Source organism: Zonotrichia leucophrys, chromosome 4 (genome assembly GCF_028769735.1).
Source record: "Zonotrichia leucophrys gambelii isolate GWCS_2022_RI chromosome 4, RI_Zleu_2.0, whole genome shotgun sequence".
Classification (NCBI taxonomy): Eukaryota; Metazoa; Chordata; class Aves; order Passeriformes; family Passerellidae; genus Zonotrichia; species Zonotrichia leucophrys.
The window spans coordinates 36,097,173-36,118,308 of record NC_088173.1 but is presented as its reverse complement, the minus strand read 5'-3'; the positions used below and the strand labels follow the sequence as shown (position 1 = coordinate 36,118,308).

General features: G+C 42.8%; 1 protein-coding gene across 25 annotated transcripts in view; it reads left to right on the top strand.

Moving 5' to 3' along the window:
* Nucleotides 1-21,136, top strand: part of ADGRL3 (adhesion G protein-coupled receptor L3) — a 498,089-nt gene that overhangs the window by 430,252 nt on the left and 46,701 nt on the right. For all 25 annotated transcript variants that reach the window (XR_010439890.1, XM_064711138.1, XM_064711142.1 and 22 more), the window contains 4 exons: nt 3,942-4,151; nt 4,653-4,873; nt 11,643-11,709; nt 13,111-13,202. Coding sequence is in view for 24 of the 25 variants with exons in the window: in XM_064711138.1 (XP_064567208.1) it covers nt 3,942-4,151; nt 4,653-4,873; nt 11,643-11,709; nt 13,111-13,202 (590 nt within the window). In the remaining variant the exon portion in view is untranslated. The remainder of the gene's footprint in view (nt 1-3,941; nt 4,152-4,652; nt 4,874-11,642; nt 11,710-13,110; nt 13,203-21,136) is intronic.

Here is a 21,136-nt window from a genome sequence, read left to right as displayed (position 1 = left end):
TTTGTTTTTATTAGCTCAGCTGTGGTATACAGACACTGCCAGAACTGCTCATTGATTTTCCCAGCCTGGATAATATTGGGGCTGCCTGCTCACCCTGCTGTGGTTGCTACCAGTGTTCCTGTTACTCCTCCTGCACAAATCCCTGTCAGCACTCTCCTCCTACTGCTCTTAGCCCCACTGGAAAAAAAACAGGTCTTTATCCCAAAGCCAGAGACATCTCTTTTCACTGGGCTTTGCATTTTCTAAATCATAAATGTAAAAAACATACTTACTATAGAAACCCTGTCACTGAAGTGTGTTGTTTTTTGTAAAGAACAACTTAGTAAGTTGTTCGTCTGCTAAAAATAATCTGTGTGTCAGCCTATTCTGTGAAGTGAGTGTAGCTCAGTGGCAACAAACCTCAGTGTCTTGCATGCTATGCCACGTAGCTCCAGTCTGGAGAGCCATGTTGCATTTGGGCAAGGAGTTGTTTGGTTGATGCTGTCAGGAATTGTCTCTTGGACTGAAGTCTGGTATTTCTCATGGGCACTGCTGGTTGCCCAAGTATTTGGGAGGATCATTGAGAAGCAAGAGGTGACTGTAGTCAATACACTGGTGGTCTCAGGTGTATGTTGGATGCTTTAGAGACCCTAGGGCTTTCATTGTGCTGGAAAGATATTCCTGGGGATCTTCTGGGAATGGCAGGTCCGAGAGGGTCATGATCAGTGGCACAGAGTCCACTTGGACCTGAGCAGGGAGCTTGGACCAGATGACCCTACTGGTGGTCCCTTCCAACCTTCACCATGCTGTGACACAGTGGTTACCATGCACATCTGAGCTGTTTTATCCTCAATCAAGGAGTTTTGAACTGTGCTGGACAGGTAAAGAGAAAATTTGCTCTTCTTGCATTTTTCTGTGGTAAAGAAAACAGGCTTGAAGGCTGAGACCTACATACAGAATCTTGGTGTGCCCTGTATCATTTTTAACCCTGGAACTTCATATACTAGCTGTGTGAGCCAGATTATGCTGCTCCTTGTTTGTCACACAGCCATCAGGTGATGGCAAGGAAAACCTCATGGCACTGGGAGAGATTACCACTGTTGTTCCCTTTCCCATATTTTTCCAATTGATAAAACAGTGTAGTAATTTACAGGTTTCAGTCTCCAGCAAAAGGCAAGTTGCCTTTTGTTGCACTTGCTGATGTACAAGCTCTGGATGTGCCTGCCCTGAGGGAGCAGTTGGCACTGCCATGGGAAGGGTGCCAGTGCTTATCAAGTCTTCCCTGATCCTTTTGCTCTGCAGTAGCACCTGAAACTGGCGTCTCAAACAGGCTGGAGTGTACCCAGGCTTTAAAATTCAGCTCACTTCTTCTCTTGGACTTTACTAGAAAAGCTACAAAATCATATTTTTTTCGCCTGAGGTGTTTTTAAAAATTGCTCTTGTTCCCAGTTCATTGTTATCATTCCTTTCTGTTTGTTCTTCTGTGAGTTTGTTGAGTTTGGGGAGGGAGTTTGTAATTATGGAGAAGTTGTTTTTATGGTTGTTTCCCAGCACTCCAGGGATGAGTGTTACCTACATAAAATCGGTATTATCTTTATGATTAATATTAAAAAGAAAAGCAGTAAGAGTGCTAATAGTAATAATAATAATAATGATGCAGCAATGAAGCATATTTACTGCTAAACATGGTGAGCTTCTTGGGCAAGCGGCCCTTCCCTGAAGAAGGCAAAGAACCTAGATGGTAGGATCCCTCTCCAAGAGCAAAACCACCTTTAATTCCTGCATCATGTCTTAAATTCAGCAGAGTTGTGGTATTGTGATCAGAGGTGCAGGAGATGGAACCAATGAGAGAAGAAGCCCTTGGAGAATTTTCCCTGCACCATGCTAAATTTGTCTTGGGGTGGATGAATCTGGCCCCATCTGGGTGGGGTGTGTTCATCTGGCCAAAGTCTGCCTGGTTTCTTTCTCCCTGCATCCACCTGCATTAGCTGCCTTCTCCAAGAGCTCTTGGTCCATTCAGCCTGGCAGGCCAATCTAATCAGATGAGGGCTTGTTCAGGGAGATGTTCTCCTGCCATCCCCCTGCAGCCTCAGACAAAAGAAAGAATGATTTGCAAGGTGCAAGGTTTGCATTAACATTTTTCCGCAGAGTTAAGAGGGATGGATGATCTGGAATGACACTGAGATAAAGCAATGCACAGCTGCCAGGGAAATGATGTGCTTCATCTTGTCAGGTTTCTGGGCGCTGCTGGATGAGCTGGCTGGAATAGACATTTCTGTCATGAGCCACAGAAAGCACACAATGATTTCTTGTCTCCCCATTGGACTTGCGACCTCTAGTTCCTTAGGTATTGGAAATAGTTGGAAAGAGATGCAAGGGGGTTTGGGCAAAGGAGCCCTCCATCTCTCCACTTCCAAGTCTTCCTGGAGACAAAACTTCCAGCGTGGAAGGGATGGAGCAGAGAATCACTCCCCGTCTTTCATTATCGTTTGATGCCTTTCACTCATGCTGGTAAAGCCAAAGAGCTGAAAGGTTTGAGATGTTTCTTGTGTGTGCCGACATAGCAGAGTGTATATCGGGAAAGGCCTGACATTTTATGCAACTTTATCATTGGCAAGCAGGCAAAGAAAGTGGATAAATTAATCACCTTTTCCCTCCATCTGTCATAAGCTTTTATCCCATGGAGAGAAAAATGTTTCCACTTTGCCCTGGCTTTTTGAAGTGTGACACTATTGTGTTTGCCAGCCTACGTAATGCCCAAGTCATCAAAATGCCAGAAATAGTGGAGAATGTGATTACCATTTATAACACAATCTGGTGGATCACAAAGCTGGGCTTTGAGCTACTCTGGTCTTTGTGAAATGCCCCCAGAGATTTCCAGCCAGTCGGTTCCCCAGGTCATTGACTCTAACTACTTAGCCAAGCAATTTTCTCATGGCTCATCATGTATTCCTTGTGTTTTATTTACATTTTGTTAAGTAATGATATCTATAATTTCACCACATCTGGTGGAAACTTGGGGAATTACATACGAGTTTTACAGCCTGAATAGGCAAGTGCAATGCACTCACCAGGAAGGTCTCATCATATGCCTCCTCTTTCTATGAGAGTCATCCAGTATAAGCTCAGGAGCAATGCAGCAGTGTTTTGTCAGCAGAGCCAAGGTTCACCTATCCTGACTCTCAGAAAACTTTTTTGCCTAGTTTTGCACTGGCTTTGTTTGCATGGCTTTGAAGTACATCCATGTTAAAAGTTCATCACAGGGAATCAGTCACTTTCCAGGCTGTCTTAAAATCACTGTTCTGTTACAGTTTAAAAGCAAATTTGTGTTAAAAGGTCTGTCTTTTTTTTCTGGGTAACGTTCTCAGGATCAATCTGACTTCCCAGGAGCTCTAAAATATAACTCCAGGGTTTGAAAAAGAAAAATCAAACTTCCTTTCTCCTTCCCCTGTGAAAAAAGAAAAAAAAATTTAAGCAATCTCTTTCTTTCCAAAGCCTCCGAGCTCATACATCTCTGAACATTTAAAGAGAATCTTTTTTCACTGTTGGCAAATGATTGTAATGGACTTGCAGTTGTTGGACATGATGTTGTTAGCATGAAATGCTTTTTTACACTTGAATCACTCTGTTCAATGGTTCTGTATACTGGGTGTCCAGGCACTCCTTTGCCATGCTTGTGCAAGATTGAGTCGCACACAAGACTAGCCCTGATATCTCAGTATTTTCATCAGCAGCATTATGCTTCTGCAAGGTTTTGGGGTCTGAGTCTGTTCAGGGTACCTGCAGCTTGCAAGATGCATTGGAGTCTGTGTTTCAGGTTGCAGTTTTCTTGCTGCAAGGTTCAAGTTTAGGTGCATTTAATCTTTTTGCTACTCATGCCTTGTGCCACAGACGACCTCACTCTGTGTGCATTAGAAGTCATGCATCATGCACCTGATGAGATTTTTTTGTTTTACCTTCAGCACAGCGATGCAGTCCACGACCTGCTCCTGGACTTCATCACATGGGTTGGCATCCTGCTTTCCCTGGTCTGCCTCCTGATCTGCATCTTCACCTTCTGCTTCTTCCGTGGGCTGCAGAGCGACCGCAACACAATTCACAAGAACTTGTGCATCAGCCTCTTCGTGGCTGAGCTCCTCTTCCTCATCGGCATCAACCGGACTGACCAGCCAGTAAGAGACAAAGCACTTTCTGCTTCTGTCACAGGCTCTTGTCTCAGTGCATCTGCTGTGTCTGACCAGTGAAAAACATTCCTGCACTGTCTTCATGCCATGCACGAGTCCTCAAAGGGCTGGGCCCCTGGTTAATAACTGGGATTCACATGCTGATGCCTGCCGTGATTTCAGGGGCTGTATGTGTGTTGCTTGTCAATGTGTGTGTATGTTTAATAAGCAGGTTGTAAAAATGAGCTTATATTGTGTACATCTTCATCTGCTTATTTGCATGATTGTGTATGTGCTTGCCTTTGTATCTTTTAGTATCACTTATATATGCTTGTACTATTTTAAAACAATTCACACGTATTTTCCAAGTGTAAAAAAGTTCTTTCTTTGGAGAGGGAAGATAAGAACACCCTCATTTTTATTAAGCCTCCAAGTAAGAGTACTCCTGACTGTTGCATTAATTAATCATGCTACAAACAGCTTTCCTTGCTCTTTTCAATCCTCACGCAGATTGCCTGTGCCGTCTTTGCTGCCCTCCTGCACTTCTTCTTCCTGGCAGCTTTCACGTGGATGTTCCTGGAGGGTGTGCAGCTGTACATCATGCTGGTGGAGGTGTTTGAGAGCGAGCACTCCCGGAGGAAGTATTTCTACTTGGTGGGGTACGGCATGCCTGCGCTGATTGTGGCCGTGTCGGCAGCCGTGGACTACCGGAGCTACGGCACGGACAAAGTGTGAGTGACCGTGGCTTTGCCTGGACCTGCTCAGGAGAGATGGGAGTGGGGGCAACAAATGGACATGGGGAGCCCAGAGGAATTGTTCAGGCAGAACTCAGCCAGGAGGCGTGCCTTGCCTTATCTCTGTTTCTTGCAGGACAAATTCCCCGCTATGAAATGATTTGCAAAGGTATTTTCTAGGGAAGTCAGTCGAGGAAAATTTTGTCACATCATTGCATAACATCAGCAGAGGTCACTGTCCCTAGTTTCAGTTTGGTACTATATCAGCAAGATCCTCCTTCTCTAACCAAAGAGTATTTCATATTTGGATGAAGGTACTGCTTTCTTCCTCTTTCTTTAAAACTGTTCTATCAAATTAACAGAGCCTGCAGGCAAAATAGGTGGTGACTATGGAAAGCATTAGGCTCTTTGCAAATCAGAGCAGCTATATCATTTATCATTACGAGTATTCTTAAGTGTTTTCAACATTGCTGAAGCTGCTATGAAAGCACAAGTTAGATTATCATGCAACACTGTTGAATGGAAAACAAGGGGAAGATTTGAATGTTTGATTCTCTTTGCCATCTTTGCTACAATAGGATTAACAGTGTGTTTTTATTGACCTTTTTTTTTTCTTCCCTTTCAGTCAGTCTGCCTTTTCAGTCTCACTTTAACTGAGTTAAGGGCTCAATATGAAGGCATATAGAGTAAAGAGCCATTGTTGGTTCTGAAGCTCTTTTTTGGCATAGATCAGGTTAGGCCATGGCAGCATTTGATTTTCTGTTAGGTTCAACAGCAGATTTTTTGCCTGAAACCTTATTTGTATATATGAACCTTTATTTTTTGAAAAAGCAGATCTGTAGAGCAGTGGAACTGCTCATGATCCATTACCATGCCAGCAGGCAAGCTTGGCTCCCAGATGGATATTTGTGTTGTGTTCCTCCCATGAGTAGGAGAGCAGTGACCTGAATTTGTATAAATGTCACACTTCATGGAAAGGAAAGGAAATCTCCTACAGATAAGGGTAGGAGGGTGTAAGTTTTTTAGGATCTCTACCAATTTATCCAAAGTAATTTGACTGACTTTTACAGGCCTAGAGGGCAAAGAATAGGTAACACAACAGCTGATTGCCATTTCTGAAGGAGATTTTCCATCAGTTGCCACCTGCTTCCTGCCCCAACAAGCTCTTCTATTCACTCCCCCTCTTGAGCATTATATAAGCACCTATTAAATCAGGTATGGAAACAGTTTGCCTTGTCCCTTTAGACAAATTTATTCTTAACTGTGGTGTTCCTGTGGAGGACATTGCTCTTCACAGTGGCCTACATCAGGCACGTTAAGCCTCAAACATATTCCAGTAGTCTGGAAAGGACAGCACATCTGCCATTGCTGGAGCACTGTCCTAACCTGTCCAGTTTACAGTGTAGTATCTTGTGGCTACTTTCCACACTGTTCACCCTTTTGGCTTTTGCAAATAGACCTTGGTTGCCAAAATGTTTCCATGGCATGGAAGGTGCAGGCAGAAAGTTTGGCTGAAATTCCCTGAAGACGAACACTTCGCTATCTTGGCATTGAAGAGGCAGCAGTCCTGTGTGTGTGCCAATAAAATATGTCTCCCTCACCACAGCACTAAGTGGTATTTTAAATGATTAAACATGTATATATAATATTTTGCAAACAAATATTTACAGGGATTTGCAAATCTAAAATATTTATTTATAATTTTTAATTCCAGAATGTACAATTTTATCACGTTCTCACAGAGGAAAATAAAAACCATACAATATGTTTTGTATAACTATCATGCTCCATCTGGTTGATGGATGATGATGTATTTTTCAGTATAATGTTATTAGAAGGGTAGAACTGATTAGAATTTGTAGTGAATTATATGCCAGGCATGCATAATTTGATTGCAAGAAGTTGCTTGGTTTTGCCAGGTTTTGTAAAACATCCTCTGGAATATATTACTTGCCTCCCTCCATTATTTACTGCATTTGTTTAAGCAGGACTTATGGAGCTGTTAGTGTTATTTGTTTTTTGCCTGGCATTTGGTGCCACCATTCATACATCTCAGAATGATTTGCTTAAACACGCAGTCTAGGGTTTTCTTGATTTCATTTTCCTTTCTAAATCCAACCCTCCTGTAACACATTCCCAGATTACATAGCCAGGAACAGGCAGTTGTTCCTCCCTCTGTTGCTTTACTCATAACTTGGTGCTTGTGGTTTTCTTGAAGTATCCCATGTCCTATTACTCATATTGGCATTTTGGAGTAGCTACTCCATAAAGATATTCTTATACACTTATAATTAATTCAAGGATAGGGATTGATCCTTTTCCTAGTTCTTTGTGTTTGTTTGCTTGTTTGTTTGTTTGTTTTAGAACAGTTCAAACCCCTTATATTAGGAGATTAATTTGCTTTTGTGACTAAGCAGCAGCAAAAAGTCTCTTAAAAGATCATCCCATTCAGGCTAGCTCAACTGTGTTTGAGATAAATCAGAAATGTTGCATCTCACCTTATTCTGATTCTAATCTCTCAAATGAAGATGAAAAGCAGGAAACCCCACTGTAGACAGTGTGGTTCCCCCCCACTGCCAAAGAGATTCTGGCAGTGCTCTCATAAGCTTCCAGGTTACTATTTCTTGCAGGCCATATCTTCAGCTGCTGGGTCTGAAATGGCCACAGCTCAAGTTAGGCTGCAAAAAAGAAGATACTGGTACTGTACTTAAAAAAATAAATTAAAAAATAAATAATTTGCCTTATCCCATGTGTTAATCAAGTCCATCCATTTCCTCAATGGGTATGATGTCAAGGGTCATGGTGGGCAATGCTGCAAAATGCAAAGAAAATAGTATAGAAAATAGTATTTGCATTTGTAGTTAGTGTTTGAAAACTACACTTGCATCTAAAATTCAGTAAAAGCTCAATTATGGCTTTAGCGGCCTTTGAGAAGACTTGTGCTAGAAGCATGCCATCCCAAATCAGCAGCAAGAAACTATTCCATATTTCCATACTTTCATGGGTTTTGTATCAAAGCCTCTCACAAATTGCAGAGGAAAGCAGCTAGACTTTGAGTTGTTCAATATTTTTTAGAAACTTGTAGGTATATTCATTCACTGGTGATCAAATCCATCATGGCAAGGATCTCTCTTTTGTCTCTCCCCCCTTCTTCCCCCCTTTTGGAATGCTATAAAGCAGGATATACATGGTAAGTAATCCAGCTGTCAGAAAGCAAAATGAAAGCCCTGTGTATGTACACAGCCTCCAAGTCCATCAGCCAGGCGCCGACATTTCATGCATGTAAATGCTGCTCAGAAAATAGCATCTAACAATGTGCTCTGTCTTGGGTGGCTCCACTGAACTTGTTTTATTTGCAGTGCTGCTGCCAGCATTTGGAGGAGGAAGCGTGAGCTATGTGGATGCTGAACTCCATTAAGCAGAACCTATATTGCACCCTTGAAAGGCATGTCTGGTGCATGCATATCCCATTGCTGCACCCTGACAAGGAGGCTGTACAGCCACATGAAACAAACCACTGAGCTCCCATGAACAACATGATATGTTTAGGGCTCTTCAAATTTTATGGTCCAATGGCAGCTAATGATTGTTTATTGGTTATATTTAATGCACACCGGGGATAGTTTAGTATTTGATTTCTCTTCATGCAGAAAATAGAGTAAACTCTTTGTAGTCTTTATTACTTGGGCAAAGCCTTAGGTGAATATTGTGAGTTGCCACTGTGGAAAAGGAGGAAATTAAAAAGTGAAGGAGAGCAGTGCCACAGAGCTTGTCACGAGAAGTGAATGCATTGGGGTGACTCCTAGAAGAAGCAGTGGGGTTTTGAGCAGTATTCCCTACATACGCACATTTCCTGATAATCCCTTGCCTTGCACTGAGCCCTGAAGGCTCAGTTTGCTCAATGGCAGCACAGCCTAAACTCGTAATGTGGCAAGTCCGTGCTCACAGCACAGCTGCTCGTGGAGGGTCACAAGTAACTCAGCAGCCCAAGATTAGCAGCTCTGGGAAGTGAGTTGCCTGATTGCTTCCTTGTTTGGAGGAGCTCATTTATGCAGCTCATTGTGCGCGTGGGTTTTTGTCTTCTAAGGCAAGAAAAGCTCAGTGTGGTACTTGTCTGATTAGCAATTTACAGCTCCACAACGCAGTTGGCGGGATGCCTGTGTTTTGATGTTTTGGTCTTAATTTGCATTTTTAATGAGGTATGACTTAAACAGGTTCAGAGTTTCATCTCTTCCTGATGACCACCAAGAACCCCATTTTTTTTAAGTCCCCCAAGGCTGAGTATTGTACACTGTTTCACAGAAAGGCAAATTTTCCATTCAAACAAATAAAAAATGACATTGCATTCTTTGAAGTGTGCAGAGAGGCCAAAAAAAGCCTTCTCTGTTTTTCACAAGCTGTGCTTCAGCTTAGGTGAAGGCATCTCTCCTGGGGCTCCTGTTGCTCCATGCCTGGACCCCGCTTACCCTGATGGCGGGACCTGGTTCCTCTGCTGTTTCTCATCCACAGCATCCTCAGTTGTTTTCTACAAATGAAGAGGCAGATATTTTAGGGGAGTGGGGTGGAAAATTTCATTCTTTTTGCTGTCTGGAAGAGGTACCAGTTGCTTTGCTCTTCTTTGCTGAGCCTGGCACAGCTTTATGCTCATCCTGAATTTCAGCTTTCCCTGTTTTTCCCCATGTCCCAATCTATATTCATTCAAAACCAGCTGCACCAGATGTGACTGAAGGGTGATCACCGTGCTTCAAGAAGTAAAGAGAGGGTTTATGTTTTTCCTCTTTCCAAGATCCAGGTCACTCTTTATGCTGAAGGAAAACTAAGTTGATGGTGACTAAAATACAGTGTTCTCAACTTCTGGGCAGCAGGGGCTAGGGGTTGTTTTGAATATTAAACTGTCAAAAAAAAGTTCAAAATATTTTCATTTAAAAAAAAACAAAACCCCCACAACCCTCTGAGTGCTCTCCCACACACCAGCACTCATTATCAGTAGAAAAAAAGTGATGGGGCTGCGTATTCTGTGATTTATATGCAGCAGCTGAGGCATAAGCACCAGTTACTCATTTTTCCTGAGGGGGATGGGGTAGGTATAAAGTCTGAAACGCCGTGTAAATATGTGAGCTGCTGCTATGCAGACATCCTTGTTTCGGAATGGGGGGGCACTTTTTACAGGGACTTCATTATCCTTGAAACCTCTATTCCTTTGTCAAATCTAGTTGCAATTGGGTGACATTTCAGATAGCATTATGGGTGATACACAGATGTCATGATGGCATAAACCTTTTCCTATAGGGAATCAGACTCAAGTAGTTTCGAGTCACTCATGTTGTTCCATTACCAGCTGCATCTAAATCACCTTGAACTTCAGCAGCCAGGGAGGAAACAAGATTTCCCAGCAATAGCTCTGAAAGCCTCTGTTTGCCTCTTGCATTAAGATTTTGCTGCTATCACGTGAGGATTCTGGATGAGCAACTGCAGAGGCAGTTCAGGGGTGACAGTTAGGGAAGTGACAGTATTTTAATTCGTGACAAATAGCCTTATGAGTGTGTGTGTATATCAATACATATCCAATGCTGATGAGACCTGAAATTTATATGGTCAGGAAGGGAAGTGAGAAGTTTTCTCTGCATATTTGAATTTATTCGTATTTTGGCTTCTCCCAGCCACAGAAGTTCAGGGCATGCTTTATTCTCTCATCAGGCATCTCCTGCTGATCATCTCCCATGGGGCTGCTGGCACAGACCTTTCTGCCTGTTGCAAAGTCCATTGGAAGGGAAAAAGCATTAGGCACATACACTAGAGCTGTCATTTGTGAGAACTGCTATCTCCACCACCATGATAAATTCATATATACAGTTCCTGTCACTTGCCTAATCATGAAATTCTGTCGGATGTTTAGTAGAAGAGTGGTTTTATGCTTTCTCAGTCCTTTGTATATAAACGGAACTGTGATTTGCAGCATTGCAAAGACGACGAGATATTATTATTTTAAACATCATGTGGAACTTTCTTGAAATTTACATTTGTCTGTCTTGTAACGAGTCACTTCCATTTTATCTTCCTGTCGCCTGGAATGAACTAGGAATGGAAATGTAATTTCCCAGGGGCTTTAAAAAATGTGGGGAGTATTAAATGCGGTTGAAATTAAGCGATTAATAATTTAGTTTTATGCCATGAATCAACTTCTTGTGATAGCGCAGACCATATGCAACCCTGGAAACATTAGTGGAAACAAAATACTCAGGAGGTTCAGGGAAATAAAACACTTTAAAGGGGAAGTTGCTGAACCTAATTAAACCTCAGCCTTCTGTTATCCAATACATGCTTCCTATTTGCACCAAAGTTTCTCTGATGTACTTGCTAGAGAAATGTCATCTTGCTTGACAGCTGACATACAGCTTGCATTGCATCAGGAGCTGGAGAGCAAAGAGCAGCACAAAGCAAAGAAGTTCTGTGGATATTCATCAGACCCCTTCCTTAAAAAAACCCACAGTTTAAGGAGTTTTTCCAACAGATGCAGAAGGCCTTAGCAAATAGGCCTTGTGCCATTTTCTCCCTGCTTCCTCTAGAGGTAATTATCTTACTCCATCAATAGCGCTGTCAGAAATTGGGCATATAATTCAGCATTTAAATGAACAAGCAATGTAATATTTCCTGTCTCCCACCGGCGTGTTTTGCAGCTCACATTCTTCTCTGTCACTCTCTCACTCTTGATGTATGTCCTGGGTGCAGTCCTTGAATGCCTTCTCTCCCCTGTGTTTCATTACAGATGTTGGCTCCGACTTGACACCTACTTCATTTGGAGCTTTATAGGACCAGCGACCTTGATAATTATGGTAAGAACTCCTAATTAACTACTCCATCTCTCAGGTCAAGAAATAAAACTTTTGCTGTCCCTTTTCTCTTTATCTTTAATTTACACAGATTAATTTGAGGAAGGCATGTTCTTCTCTGACCCTACCTGGCATAGCAATTAGACCCTCATTATGAGAGGCTCTTGGCATTGCAAAATACTTGATCAAAATGGACCAGGGAGCTTCAGAACAGGCACTTGCAGAGTTTGGTTTTTACCACTGGACATTTAGAAGTGCTAAACTGTTTTGATGCCACTCACTGCTTACACCTTTTTTGAATTCCAGAGTGAACTTTTGCATTGATAACAAAAAAAAAAAAAAAAGGGAAATCTGGGAGCTGGGGAGGGGGGGATGAAGAAAAGTCCAAACTGGAAAAAAAGTTTGTTGAGGGTTTTTCCTAACCAGCAGAAGTTGAAACTTGTGTGACTTCATGTTTAGCACATTGCCAGCATATCAGCTAACACAGCAACAAGGTAGAGAACCCAACTTCAGAGACAGCTGGAGTTTTCTTATACTTTAATCGCTACAATATGGCTTAAATAAACCATCCTTTGTTTTGACTAGGCTACAGTTTGGCTAGCACAGAAAACCAGGCACTCTGACTTCAATGCAGACATTGTCTCTGCTTCTTCTGCTTCTCCTGCAACTTGGGAGCCATTTCAGCAACCTTCCACATCAGGAAGGGGGGCATGCCACCTACTACAACTCTTGGGGTTTTTTTCCCCCTTAAGCAATTCATTCATAAAAAGATATCTTCCCTTTTTGATTATGTCTCAAATCCTAGACTGGGCTTTTGGGAAACTCCTTTCCAGGAATTGGCCGCCTTGTGAGCGCTGAAGCATGGAAACACCATCGCATCTTTTACAGAAAAAAATCAAACTATTTTTTATTTTTGTTTTTCAACTTTGCATTGTGCAAAGTACAATCAGTTGTGCTTTCCCTGCCTACCTGCCCCGTTCCGATGTGTTTAATAGGTGTATTCACCAAAAAAAAGATGCTTTTTTGCTTCATTACAATGGGGCTGGCTGAGTAAGATGCTGGGAGTGACTTTTCACAACTGTACGCATCTCAGACACAGAGAAGCCCTTACTCTTTTTGATTTTCCATAATGCTCTTTGAAGCAGTACAGTTGAGGTTAGAACCAGCCTTGTATCAGCAGTGCCACAGCTGTGGTAAGGCTATGGCATCGCCGGTCCTGTAATCTACAGGCCAAGTCACCTTATAAAATTCTTAGAAATTCTCTGTCATTCAGTCACTATAAAGCTGTACCATGAGCTAATTTCCTACAGTAACCCATCTGTTACAGAGAAGGAGCTGACTTTCTCCCCACCCTGTTGTGCTGTGTCACATAATCCTTTTTTTTTTCTTCCCCCTCCATTACAGCTTAATGTCATCTTCCTTGGGATTGCTCTCTATAAAATGTTTCATCATACTGCCATACTGAAACCTGAATCTGGATGTCTTGACAATATCAAGTAAGTGGTTTTTCTCTCCCTGTTTCTGTCTTTTGCTGTTTATTCCTTCATTCCTCTGAGGTGCAAAACGGGGGAGCCAGCTCTGGCAGCAGCAGTGCTAACCAGGGATAATACCTTGGGCTATGACACCGCAGAGTGGTTTCTAAAAGACACCAAGTGGCTGATGATGAAGAACTATACTGGGATTTGGCTGCAATTGTTGGCATTTTCCATTCAATTTTGCATGAAGGAGGCAAAGCTACATTTTCTGTCCTTGAAGCAGGTAACCTTCTAGTATACGTAAAGGAAATTATGCCCAATAATTACCAGCTAATTATTGCAGTCTCTACAGGGAAGGTGTTGAAACAGTTGGTTATTACTACTTCTGTGTGCTCTGAGGGCAGCTGCCTTACTTGTTTTCTGTTTGTTTTGGCCCCTGACAGATTCCATGACCCAAATTCTCCCCCGGAGTCTGATATTGCTTTCAGCAAAGTTATCCAGGATTTTCCTGGAGGTGTCCACATCAGCAGGTGGATGTGCTTGCCAGCCAAAGCATGTTTTGCCCTTGCACTGGGTTAACATCTGAGCCTGGGCATCTTACTGTCTAGCAAGCTGCTTCATTATATTGGTAGGGTATTAGTCTCTGTCAGTGACTGTTTATTCAACTACCTCTGGCTTTAATTACTCTCTTCAAAAACTCAAGCCAGATTTCAGGTGCAGTGCATGATAAGATTGGGAGCCTGCTAATTAATAAAACCATCTAATGAGCTTCAGGAGGAGGAAATTGTTGGGAGTCAGCGCTTTACTGCTCACCCAGGAAAGGAGAGTGTGGTGCAGCACGGCTTGAAGTGGGTTCTCCTCTCTCATTCGTGGTAGGAGAGGGAGAAGAGGCATAAGGGGAGCTCTTTAGAAGATGTCTGAATTGCACACTTGCAAGGCAGCTCTCAGCAAGGCTTTTGTTCTTACTGCTGAGCTGCTCTTGCAAATGCAGCTTTAATTTGAACCAGGTCAAGGCCCCCCAAAAAAGCTTTCTCAGCAGGCAGAGCTTGTAGTGCCATTGGTGTGCCATGACCTGGCATGGTCCTGTGGGTGAAGTTTTAGTGTCTTAGGTGCAGCTTCTCCCTCAAGGGTTGGGAGGAAAGGGAATTGGAGTCTGCACAAATGCAGGAGACCAAGTGAGCTCAGAAACCCTCAGAGCCCTTGTTCACCCGGGTTACAGGGAGTCTGCTCTGCAGGAAGCCTCAATCTTCCTGCCATTGCTCTGCTGTAAAATGAAATTAGAGGAGAAATCCCTCCTGGATGTCCAGGATTGATCCCAGATAGTCTGTCATTTGGTCTTGGATGAGGCATTAAAGGCATGGTACATTTAATAGTATTTATTAATATGGCTACTTGTCATGCACTAGTGCTGTGGGATTGCTCGCTGAGAGCAGTCTCTTTTAGATTACCCACACAAAATCATCTTACAGTATGACATTTAAATTAAAAACTGGGAAGAAAAACAACAAAACCCTTATAATTAAAGCAGAAATAATAAATGCCTACTGAATAATCTTCTTGAGCTAATCTCTAGTATCTTTGTTTAAAATGCCAGGAATTTATACAACCAGTTGCATCAATTATAATGTCATTGTAAAATATTTTATAGGCTCTTTGGCAGATGAGTGTCTATTCCTGATTTGACTTCATTAAAACGTTTTGAAAACACAAGCAATTAAAATACTTTTAAGTATGTTGCTGATACTCTTCCAAATGCATTGCTTCATTACAAATTACTTTTTATGCTTGAGAAAATAAGAGCAACATAATATAAACTCGGGAAGACCCCAGGCTCACCCCAGGAAGTTTATCAAACCAAGCATTTCAGAACAAACTTGATTGTAATTTCTGAATACCTAAGCAGGACATCATTAACTCTCTAAATTCAAGACATGTGTTGTCTCAGTGTTGGGTGTGCTTGAGTTAGGAGGAAGTACAGATTTGTAACAGAGAGGGGAATTCCCTTTGGAGGGGAGCTTCCTAGAGAGGAAGGGGCTTGCAATCTTGAGAAAAGTTTTCAGTAAGATCATAGTTGTCCTCTAGATACAATCATAGTCTTGTTGGAGGTAAGATCGTGGAATTCCTGCAAAGTCTTTGGCTCTAAGTCAGTTGCAAAACATGGATGCGTTACAGCAGCTCTGGAATAAAAAGCCACAGAATATTTATTTCACAGGGGACCACAAAGATCCTATCTGAGCAACCCTCCATGGGTCTACAGGGTTAGTAAAAAGGCACCCAGGTCCCAGAGCCTTGGGTCTTGTTCTATCAGTTTATATTTAATAAAACAAACCAAACCAAGGGCCTGCATTGGAGGGCCCCTTGCTGCCATCTGCATATGACAGCTTTACAGCACATGGAGAGCTGAATGAGAGCTTGTTCTCCCAGCTCATTTCCTAGCATTACTCTGCGTTAGGCTGTGGTGAAGCTCTCGCAACATAAATCCTGAGCCTGTTTAACAACAGCAAAATACTTGATTCCCTATGGCAACGTAAAAATAAAGGCCATAAAATATTTTAATAGGCTGTTAATAAGCGCCCCTGCAATCTGGTCCTTGCCTATGTCACTTTAAAGGTTAGAAATACATTATGAAGTATAGAAAATAGCCAAATAACTCCACTTAAATTAATGAACTTGATAAGGGATCAGGTGTCACCTGGGATACCTTTAATTACTGCACCAACAGAAAAACCATTCAAAGGGCAGTGCCTGAACCAGATGTTGTGTGGCTGATAGATTTGTAGGCACTGTGCAAAGTTGTAAAAATAAACTTCCCTAACCTTCAGGAACAGTCCCTGGATTATTGTGCCAGCATGGGAGATTGTGACATTCCTGCAGTGGGGCACTGGTTACCCAGGGGTTACCCAGCAAGAGATTTGTTGAGTACGGAGCTGTTTATTTTTGTCCTTGTTAACTTTTCTGGCTTAGCCCAGCATTTCAGGAGAGAAGTAGGGTAGCCACATATGTGGGTCCTTCACCCTGTGCCAGTGGCATTCTCCCTATATGAAGGGTTGGTACTGAGCCAGTTCAGTGGGTTGTGCCCTCTGAGACAGCAAGATTTGTGCTCTAGTCCTGCTTTTGAGGCATGTAGCCAGGAAAAGATGTGAGCCTGTGTATGTGGGATATGTTGTTCAGAGCTGCAAGAGTTTTCTGTGCCTGCCACTGATTGCAGGAAGATATTGGCTTCCATTTCATGAGAGGTACCATCCCCAAAAGTAGCATGCTTTTACCTAGGCCCTTATGAAGAAGTTCTGCTTGATGTCTTCTTCAGTATATTTACACAGAATTTTTAAGGATTCCTGCAGAATGGGGATCTCTTCTGCCCTTTAAAGATCTCTTTAGTATGAAGTGACCCCAAAAAGCTGCCTCTGGGGTGGTGTGTGTAGCTTCTCACCATGCCTCCCCAAACACACGCTGGGAGGGGATTTTTCTTCCCAGCCTTTTACTGTGGCTTTTTCTGGGTGCTTGAAGTCCACTGTGGCCATTGCTCTTTCATCTGTGTGTGGCTTGTTGGCAAACACAGGTGAGCAGAGACGGAGAGGAGCATTGTTTAGTCCTTGGCAGCTCTGCCCACGTCACACGTACCTCACTCCTGGCCTATCTGAGGCTGAAAGTGGGATGCAGAGGGTGCACAAAAAGGCTCTTGAGCACAAACTAATTTACTATCAACAAATGTACCCAGGAAGATGTTGTTTTGGAAGATTGATTCCCTCAGCCTTTGCAAGCTTGCAGGGAAGGCTCATCTTTCAAGCCAGGGACTACATAAACTTTTTGGATGGCGAAGGCCTGCTGTGCTGCGTGCACCTGTAGCCTGTGAGGTGGAGGCTGTAGGCATATCAGCACAGTATTGATGCACTCTTGCTAGCAGATGGCTCCTCATGAGGATGTGTTAGCAGCTGGAATTCTTTGGAGCAGCTGTGAGGCTGTTTCACTGGAGGTTGCTGCTGTGTGGAGTGATTTCTGGAGCCGAGCAGCTCAGAGGCTTTCCTTCGTGCTTTTCTATTGTGCTGGGAAGATGCTGGATGTGCAAAATGTCTCAGATTGTCACAGACAAGACTGCACTGAATCTTTTTCGTATTCACATTCCTGTGGGAAGCCTTATGTGACAACAGAAAATACATTATATTTAAATAGTCCAGCATGGCTCTTCCATTATCCATCCATCAGCTCCTTTCCAGGTGGTCAGGTGTGCACTGTAGCACCTTGCATACCAGGTTTCCATCCACCCCATGCCAGATGCTGCAGCACAACAAACCATCCCCATTTCCAGATGCTTAACCACCATTCTCTGTGCAAAACAGGGTTTCAGGCAAAGCCTTTGCAATGCATGGCAGTGCAGTGCTTGTTCTGCAGCCATTTAAATACTGCTCATTCAAATCATCATGGTTATAGTGAAGGGAAAAAATGAAAAGCTACACTGATGGTAATCCAGATGCACTCTTGAGGGTATCTAGTGAAATCTGAGCTCTTGTCTTTGCTGCAAGCTCTCATTGTGTTAATGACATGGAAAACTGCTGGAAAATGGGGAGGGGAGAGAAGTCATTCAGCTAAAAAAATTCAGGTCCTACAAGCAAATTAAGAGGGTTCATCAATGGGGGCCAAGCAGCTGCTGCACCTGAAGTTACAGAGGACTTTTCCAAGTGGCTGGAAGGGAGAGGTTCTCTCTCAGCAGAGTCCAGAAGCCATCATGTTCTCTTCCTTACAGACAGGACCTTTCCTTTGAAGTTCCCACAGGCATCCATCCCTTCTCTCCCTGGTGCTGCCTGGCTGTAGCTGAGTCTGTTAGTGTTTCCCCAGGCCAGACCAGTCTTCCTGACATTCTTCTACGCTGTAGTATGTGGCAACTAGATTTTATGTTGTTTACTTTGGAAGAGCAACACATCAGCTGTAGCTGCCAAGAGCAGTTGCAGACCCACGAGAAAGAAGGCAAGAGGCAAAGGGCTTTGCCAGTTTGTTTCCCTTTTTGTCCCGTTTTATTGTGTTACTGTTTCAGTCAGGGCCTAGCTTGGGTTGTGCCATAGACCACCTGCATGCTCTTTAGAAAGCACAAAATGTGGGGACCCCTTCAAAGAGGAGTGTGTGAGGCTGTACTCCTGGGTTTGTTGGAAAAACTCATTTAGTGCAGTAGAAACTCACCTGAAAGTCATCCTGGAAATTCAATTTTCCTTCCTTCAGACAGGGAGGCCCAGGGTCTTAGCTCGGAGCACCTTTTGTTGCAAAAGAGGCGCTATATTAATTAGGGACCTTGAGATAGTTTAATCCTGGCATTAATCACTGTAGTTGTGCTGCAGTTTTCTTCCTCTTGTGGAAACCTGCTCCCATCCCATCTTCCACAATGGAAGATTAAAAATGAAATGAAATTGAAAAAGAAAAACATGGAATTCCCTAGAAAAACATGTATTTATTCTGAGGACACAGGAGATACTGTTTTTAGGCACTGTGACCACATTCACAAGAGCACATGCTCAAATCCTATTAATAGGGACAAAGCAGAAATGTCCTGCATTGCAGCCATCAAAAATCAATCCTCAAATGACCAAAACAAGCCCTCCTCAGCATACTGTCTGCCATGGAAGTTTCAAATGGCCATGGCTAAAGGCACACAGCCCTGAATTAAAGACTAAACAAAATTGTATATGTTCTCTCAAGTTTCTGAATGGAAACAAAACTCACAACGTACTCCTCTACTTTGTAGTATTTTTCCATAGAAGTCTCTTGCACAAAGGCTTGCAAGAAATGAATCTCAGAATGCACAACTTAACAGCCAAAAGTAGGAGCCAAATGTAAAGATTTAACCTTGATTATTACTATATAAAACCTTGCAAAGCTCAGTCTGGGCTCTTTCAGGGAGTCTGGCCCAGGTTGTGGGAGGTGAAGGATGGGGAGCACCAGGCACAAAACTGAGAAGCCCCTTTTGAAGAGATGCCTCTTTTAAAACTGTTGCCATAGCCCGCTCTCCCCATATGTTGTATGGGTGTAAGTGATTATCTGCTCTTTTTCGTGCTTCAACATATGTACTTTATTTAAAGAGACATGACTAATCCCAGCCCCCAGATTAGCTTGTTGTTTCAGTCCTGTGGGTTTGCTTAAGCCATAAAAAAATCCTGAGTTGGGTAGAAAATTGAAAACAAAGGTTAAATAGAACTTCCAAAAATCATCTGCAGAAATGTTTAAGCTAAATCCTTGATTCAACACAGCGGTATTGTGCTGGCAGGAACAGAGGTTTACCAGTCTAGTTTTATTTACTCAGCTGATTGAAATGCAGAAAAAAGTAAACATCCTGGGTTTGGTGCAGTGGGGAATGAGTTAGGCTTTTGAAAATGCAAAATTTTTTTTTTCCTCCTTTGATATGAAGAGCTTACATTACCAATGAAGAACAATAATTTGTAGCAGGTATGCTTTTACTAATGGAAGATTAATTTGTGCTTTGTTCTAGCCATTTTAGAAACAAAACAAAGTAGGAGACAATAAGGATTATTCCAGCTTTTTCTATGGAGATTTAAGATCCTCTATTGGTTTCCAGATCTTCCTTGTTTAATCATGAAATTCTTCAACTTGGAAATAGTGATGACAAAGGGTCTGGAACTGAATATTGCATTGTGTTCATTCAGGGGACTGGACTTGCAGACCAGCAACACTTTAATCCTTCATTACCTCTGGGTTTGTGGTTGCTTGGGAGTGCAGAGGGAGGACATTGTATAATAAGAGGGTCCAGTTCTTGGGAGCTTGCCCAGCACAGCGTCTAGGTGCAAAAGGTCCATTCCTTTATCTTCAGAGTTCTCAGATTCGTGGAGTAAGGGCTGAGAGTCTGGCAACATGAGCACTCCCTATTAGGAGCAGCAGTTGTGGAGAGGAAGTTTTCATGCACCCATGTCCTGACTGGACATCACCTATAACTTAAATAAAATAACAGTGCCTGTACAGAGTGAGATTTAAATCTTTTTAAATCTCTTTAAAAAGATTTTCATATAGCCCTACTAAAAAATTAGAAAGATTAACTGAGTGGGCTGTTCAGGAAGAGGACACTGAAAAATCTCTCCTTACCACCCAGCTGTACTATATGCAGCATTTTTGGACTCCTGTGACTTTTGGGGACTGCAGGCTCAGAGCACAGCAGCTCCAGGATGGCTTCTGGAAAGGAATCATCCATGGAGAGGATAATCTGATCCTAGGGAACCAAGAGGACTCCCAAGCCAATGTTTGGTCTGGATAAACTTGGATGAGAAGCAAGTGTATTTAAAGAGTGCTTGGGACATGCAGATAGCACATTCTCTGTCACCAAAAATCTTAAGAGGAGTGTTTTGCAAGGATAACCAAATTATTTGGACACTTTGGAAGAGGAGGAATAGCTTTTTCCTCCTTTGGAAAACCTCCCCCCCTGCAAAGTTTAGATATCAGCCGTGGAGTACTGAGCTGGGCATTAGAAACGTCTTCCCTCATCTTCATTGTCCCAGAGCTCAAGCCATGATCTCTGTGTTTCATATGGCCTTTAGAGAGAGCACCATGTCTTCACAGCCTGATGGTCAATGAATCATAGATTGATAGAGTATCTTGAGGATCATTGAAGTCTAGCTTCTGATTCTACACAGGAGAACACCCAAAAGGCATTTTCCAAAGGTTTCTTGAGCTCTGTCAGGCTTGGTGCTGTGACCACTTCCCTTGGGAAGCCTGTTCCAATGTCCAAACCCCCTATGGATGAAGAACCTTTTTCTGATATCCAATCTAAACCTCCCCTGACACAATTTCTGGCCATTCCCTTGGTCCTGTCACTGGTCACCAAAGAGAAGAGATCAGTGTCTGCTTCTCCTCTTCCCCCCATGAAAAAGCTGCAGCTGCAGTTGTGAGGTCTCCCCTCAGCCTCCTCTTTATCAGGCTGAAGAAGCCAAGAGTTGTCTCACATCTCCCTGGATCCTGTGTAA